Genomic DNA, 6919 nt, shown 5'->3' with positions numbered 1-6919 from the left:
TCTTTTGAATTGTTTTCATTATTGATAAGTGGTGGTGTCGTTGCTTTTGTTCCAATCATGAATAGTATCATACCAAATGATGTCTTTTCAAACACAAGTTATATGTTTACTTCATTCGTCTAGGTATCTAATTATTTATATATATAAAGAGATATTTTTAATATATGATCAAATGTCTAATTAACACCCAAATGATTACTAGATTTTTTTTTAATTAAATGAAAATACAAATACGTATCTCCCGCTTTGACTCTCCCATAAGAGTTCGTACAATGTTTCGAGTGAGTAAAATGTACCCAATAAACAAGAGTTCACATAAATAAGTAAGATGCTTGAGTCTAATTTCCCGCCACGGTATATCTCTTAGTTATAATTTCTATGCGAGCATTTACAATGAGCGTAACTATAAGTATAGACGTAATCTGATTTAACATATTATATCGGGTAATATTCGCGGAAACCTATAGTAGTTATATATTAAAATCATTGTCCTTTTTCACATGTTATACTTAATGCATGTCTATGGTTTAGATCTGTCTTTGTCTTTGCTAGCATAGATCCCAATGGACATGGCATCGTACGTTATGTTTGACACAATGTTGGTCTAGACAGTAGAATAAAGCTTTAACCAAACTAGAAGTAACGTACGCTGGTCCCAACATATGTCTTCAATGGTGTGCTTTCTTCAAAACCAATAAAGCTATTTTAATTTATCCGTCATCTATTAAAAGTCATACACTACATTACAACCATTCCTAGCAAAAAAAAAGTTAACAAAAAAAAAAAAAAGAACCAAGAAGTAACCGAGTCAAACAGGTGAGTCGACCAGGAGTGCAGCTCGGCAAATCGGACAACTCGAATGAGTAACAAGCCACTTATCTATACACTCACAATGATAAGTATGGCAACAATTGGGCAACACCTTCACTTTCTCACCTTCTTCAAACACCCCAAGACATATACAACACTCCACCTCTCCAACACTCGAAAGCCGTTGATGAAGAGTGATCGGAAGGCTCTCAATCATCGTAGCATCCAAACCTTGTGGCCGTAAAACCGGCTGGACATGAGGCGATAAAGCGGTTGTATCGGCAACAGCGGATGAGGTTGAGGAAGACCGGCAGATCCAACGAGCGTAGAGGAACATAAGAGTGATCAACAAGATGACTGAAAAGAGGACAATGATGAAGAAGAGTGTACGGCCGTGTATTTGGAAGTTCTTGTCGTCGAGTTCGTCGTATCGCCATTGGAAGCCTTGAGAGTCTTGAGTGGTCATTTTTGTCGACGGTCAACGGTCGGTCAACGGTGGTGTTATAGAGGGTGGATGTGGCGATTTGGTGGCATGGGTTAGGGGAGAGGGGAAGTTGTTATGAAGGAAGGGTTAGTATAAATAATAGTGAAAAAGTGGAAAAAGAACAAAAAAGAAAGAGAAATGACAAGTTGTCTAAAATAAAGGGGGTGTAGGTGTAAATTAGTAAATAACGAGAGTAGCGTGAATGTTGCGATTTAAGAAAGCAAACATGTGATCTTGAAAGTAACTAAACATATACATTAATATGTTTATATAGTTTTTACGGTTGTTAATTTGCGACTGGGTCTAATTTAAACGTTTGTGTATAAGTATATATAATAGTCGTGGGGAGATAAAAACAAATACGAAATACATAAAAACAAATACGAAATACGTATAACTATAACCTGTTAGATTTGAACTTTATAGGATATTAATAATATAACATCTTCTACATGTGTTGTTTAAGAGACAGTATTAAGCTTTAAACTCTTTATTATGTTTTTGTAACTTTTGCTTTAAGGATTCTATTAATGTATAGTAAAACGTGATCATATTGGAGCTAATAATATATAGTATGTAAGTTGTGTCTACTTTTGTATGTTAAAGTACATCAAGTTAGGCGAATCTGATATGATTTAGTTGAATGCAATTATGCCAATATACATATATTTTTTTGGTTTAAAAAACATGTTTAAGTCCTACTTATAGGGAGTGATCGTAGGTGAGAGCTATCGAAATAGCGTGTGAGGTTCCGGTTCCGTCTCCGTGAGAGATCCGGTTGTACCTTCCTCTCTATCTTGATCCCGCTTCTCCCTATCTCTTTTCCGGGCCGGCCGTTGCATTATCTTCTGGTTTGCTTCCTCCCCCTCCCTCAGTTCCCGCAGAGGTTCTCCTTGATTCCTTCGGGGCTTAGTGGGTCTGATATCGATCGCGGCTATCTGAGTATAGTTTAGCTAGATCGATTCGAATCCCATTAACACCTTTAGGGTCGGGAAGCTTCTGAGTCGTTTGTTTTTGTTTTTTTTTCCGGAGGGTTTCGGGGGATAGCGTCATTAAGTTTTCTTTTCCGGCTTTCTTCGGGTCCTCAAGATGGATGAAGACGGTCCGTGGTTGGATCCCCACCATATCCGTAAGAAGGCAATGAAAGGTGCTTCGAGTTCGAAAGGGCCTGGCATCACCAAGATTTTCGTATCCAACCTCCCTTCAGGTTGCACCCCTTGGGAAGTCTCGGAGTTCGTCAAAGTTTTTGGAGAGGTGGTCGGAGTCTACATTGCCAGGAAGCTGGATAAGTTCGGGAATAGGTTCTGCTTCATTAGTTTCAAAAATGTTCGGGACGTCCAGGATCTTGTTAGAGCTCTGAACGGTACGAAGATGGGGAATTCCAAACTTAGGGCGAATGTTGCTAGATTCGCGGTGGAAAACATGGGTATTCTGGATAATCTTGAGGCTAAAGGTAAGAGGCAGATCCATCACCAGCCTAGGAAGGAGGGGAACGGGCAGTTGAATAGCCAGGCGTTTGTTTGCAACGGGGGAGGTAAGCTTTTCAGCGAGCTCTTCAAGGGCGGGGAGAATGGGGAAGGATCCAAGGCCGGTAGTTTGGAGGGCTTAAAATCCGATGAAAAGGTCATAGTGATCCCGGATAACACTCAGGCTTTTGGGGAGTTATACGGGAAAGCTTTGGTAGGTCGTTGCATCAACTTGCATATCATCAACAACCTTAATGAGGTGTTATCAGGGGCTGGATTTCTGGATTTTAGTCTCAGTTTCTTGGGTGGGTTATCGGTGCTCGTTAAATTTCCCTCGGTGGAAGAATGCAACAGTTTTATTGCGTCCTATGAGCGGTGGAAACAATGGTTCTCGTCCTTGGACCATTGGACGGGGCAATCCCTCCCGTTTGAGAGATTAGCGTGGATTAAGATTTATGGTGTCCCGATTCATCTGGCAGTTGACGAGGTTTTTGAGTCAATTGCTCGGCAGTTCGGAAAAGTCATTCAGGCCTCTCATAGGACGTCGGAGGATGTGGACTTATCTGTGAACTGCATTGGGGTTTTGGTGGGGGACGGGCATAGAATCAATTGCCAGTCCATTATCAGATGGAAAGACAAGTCGTTCAGGGTATGGGTGGAGGAAGATCTAGTTGATTGGATCCCGGATTGTTTTAGTGAGGAGGATCCTCAAGGAGATGATGTTGTTTCATCCCAGTTTGCGTTTGATGACCTGGATGATCGGTCGGAAAGCCTGAAACCAGATGGAAAGGAGGGGGAGACGAATAGTTCGGTGCTGCATGGGAATCAACGTGTGCATGAGGGGGAGGTGGAAAGAGAAAGTCTTGGGGGTGGTGGTAACGGTTCAGTTCCAGAGATAGGAGAGAGAAATAATTATGTTGCTTCTCAGCCAGATTGCTGTGTCCAAGAGGGTCAGGTCCAGTATTCCAAGGAGGTGGGGGCGGCGCCTGATTGTGGGCCAAATCCTAATGTAGACGGAGTTTTCTTTTTCAACTCCAATAGCAGGAATGGGCCCAATAAACATAAAGTGAGACTTAGGCCCAGGACAGGCGTTGTGAGACCTAAGGTTATTCGAAGCCCATCTTCGTGTGAAAGACCACAAAAAAGACCTAGGGATTCTGGTTCCTTTCTTTTTGACCTCAATGCTCAATCAGCCGATATTGAGGTCTCCGATACTGAAGTGGCTGCTGCTGTTGAGGAGAGGCAGGAGGAAAATTGCCTCAAGAGGAATGACCCGGTGGTCTCGGGGGAAAGGACCGGAGTTTTTGATAAGACGGAAGCGGTGGAGGGTGATGGGGTTTTGCCGGAAGAAGTGGCTGCTACGATAAAAATTGGGGAATTGGTGGGAGTTCGCCTGAGTAATCATGTTGATCTCATCAGTAAAGCTGTGGAAATTGAAGGTTTTAATGCGGGTCATCAATGAATATTTTATCTTTCAATATAAGAGGTTTGAGAGGGGGAGGGAAGGCTGCTTGGGTTAGAGAGATCAAAAAGAAGAATAATGTCAGTTTAATTGCTTTTCAGGAATCGTTGGTTGAATCGGTATCTGCTAATCTGCTTGCTCCGTTTTGGGGGGATAGGAATTTCGAGTTTGCTAGTATGGATCCTGTGGGTCACTCTGGTGGGATTATTTGGATGTGGGATCCGAAGGTCGTTAAGATTGATCAAATCATCAAGAACAGGCATTTCCTTCTTATTTCTGGCTCGGAAGTGGGTTCTGGTTCCCGTATCAACTTTCTTAATGTTTACGCCCCTCAGAGTACTGTGGCAAAAAGAAACCTTTGGGCTGAGATTTCGGAGTTTATCAACCCGGTGGGAGGAGAATGGGTTCTGGCTGGAGATTTTAACGCTGTGCGTTCGGAGGATGAAAGATTACGATCTAAGTTCAAAGTGGCTTGTGCTAACTATTTTAACGAGTTTATTTACAGCAACGATCTTTTCGAATATCCGATGCAAGGCAGGAAATTTACATGTGTCAGAGAGAACGGTAAAAAACTAAGCAAATTAGACCGATTTTTGGTCTGTTCGGCGTTTTTCAACAGGTGGCCGACGGCCTGTGTGAGGGTTATCCAAGGATATAAATCTGATCATTGCCCTATTCTTCTGGAGCTTGTCAAGCTTAATTTTGGGCCCCGTCCGTTTAGGATTTTTAATTCTTGGTTTGGTAAGGAGGGTTTTGAGGAGACGGTTAGGGGATGTTTGGAAGGTTTTGTTCAGTCCGAGCCCCCGGACTCTTGTCTTTCTCAGAAATTTGCAGCTATTAGGAATGCAGTGAAAAAGTGGAGAGATGATTTTCTTCGGAAAGAACGGGAAAGCGAGGAAGTTGCTTTGTCCGAGCTTGAAGCTTTGGAATTGGAATTAGAAATCAGGGAGTTAAATGAAGAAGAGGAATGGACCATGGCCGAGAATAAGAAAGTGATCTTTGATGCCGAAAACAGAAGGAATGCGGATCTTAGGCAAAGGTCTCGGGTGAAATGGGCGGTGGGGGGGGACGAGAACTCAAAGTTTTTTCACGCCCTCGTTAACAACAGAAAATCCTCGAATTTCATTCATGGGCTTAACGTCAATGGAGAGTGGAATAATAAACCGACCGCGATCAAGAAGGAAATTTTTTCGTATTTTCGCGAGAGGTTTAAGAAGGATAACCAGATCTGGCCGGATTTGTTGGATATTGATTTTAATAAAATCTCGGAGACTGATCGTAATCTTTTGGTTGAGGAATTCTCTTTGTCGGAGATCAAGGAAGCTGTGAATCAGTGTGGGGCTGATAGGGCGTCGGGCCCGGATGGTATGAACTTTAGGTTCATTAAGCGCTTTTGGGAATTATTCGAAGAGGATTTCTGCCGTATATTTGCTAGGTTCTATGAGCAGGGTGAAATTAGTATTGATAGCGGCTCGTCGTTTATAACCCTTGTCCCCAAGATTAAGGACCCGGTTTCTCTCGGTAATTTCAGGCCTATTAACTTGGTTGGTGTAATTAGTAAAGTGATCTCTAAGGTTATTGCTAACCGCATGAGAAAAGTTCTGGACGGGGTTATCTCTGAATCTCAATCGGCTTTCTTAACAGGTAGATATATTCTCGATGGGCCTCTCATGGTTAATGAGCTGTTTTCTTGGTTAAATAAATCGAAAAAATCTGCTTTTCTCTTCAAAATTGACTTTGAAAAGGCCTATGACAACGTTAGGTGGCCTTTCGTAGTCAATGTGCTTCGTCACATGGGGTTTCCTCCTATTTGGTGCAATTGGGTTATGGGGATTATCTCATCGGCTAGGTCGTCGGTGCTCGTGAATGGCTCTCCGACTTTTCAGTTCCGTTGTGAGAAAGGTTTGAGACAAGGGGATCCCCTTTCTCCATTCTTGTTCCTCGTGGTGATGGAAGGTCTTTCTCGCATGTTGTCTCGCGCTGTGGAGGAAGGTATCATTAAAGGCATTCGTTTGCCTAACAATGGGCCTATTATGTCTCATTTACTTTATGCGGACGATGCCATTGTTATGGGTGATTGGTCCAAACAGGAGCTTGGAAACATCATGAGAATTCTCCGATGTTTCTACTTTGTTTCGGGCCTCAAGATAAACGTTAACAAGTCAAATCTTTTCGGTATAGGCGTTAGTGGGGAAGACATCGGGGCTTTGGCTAATGAATTCGGGTGTATTCCGGACTCTCTTCCATTCAATTACCTTGGATTACTTGTTGGTGCCAACATGAATCGGGTAAATAATTGGCGCGCGGTCATGGAGGTGTTTAGGAAGCGTCTTGCCAAATGGAAAACACATCTCTTGTCTATCGGAGGAAGAATTGTCCTCATCAAGGCGGTTTTGGAAAGTTTACCGACGTATTATTTTTCTCTTTACAAGGCGCCAAAAAAGGTTATTTCGGATTTGGAGTCGATGATAAAAACCTTTCTGTGGGGAGGGTCGATAGAAGAAAGAAAAATGCATTGGGTTAAGTGGGATCGGGTGGCGAGGCATAAAAAAGAGGGTGGTCTGGGGTTAAGCAAGTTACAAGGGACTAACGTCTCTCTTTTGACGAAATGGGGTTGGCGTTTCAAAACGGAAGGAAACAATCTTTGGAGGAAAGTGATAGACTCGCTTCACTCAAGTAGAGGGGGGTGGGAAGCCA

At 42.7% G+C, this 6919-nt stretch overlaps 1 protein-coding gene across 1 annotated transcript; it reads right to left on the bottom strand.

Moving 5' to 3' along the window:
- Positions 1–808: 808 nt before the first annotated feature.
- LOC110907819 (RING-H2 finger protein ATL66) lies at positions 809–1276 on the bottom strand. Its single transcript, XM_022152744.1, has one exon. It carries the CDS (start codon positions 1274–1276, stop codon positions 809–811), a length of 468 nt encoding a protein of 155 aa, XP_022008436.1.
- Between the last annotated feature and the right edge of the window lie 5643 nt (positions 1277–6919).

This window comes from Helianthus annuus, chromosome 14 (genome assembly GCF_002127325.2).
Source record: "Helianthus annuus cultivar XRQ/B chromosome 14, HanXRQr2.0-SUNRISE, whole genome shotgun sequence".
Taxonomy (NCBI): Eukaryota; Viridiplantae; Streptophyta; class Magnoliopsida; order Asterales; family Asteraceae; genus Helianthus; species Helianthus annuus.
Note: the sequence above shows the minus strand (reverse complement) of the source record. Positions and strands in the feature narration are given on the sequence as shown.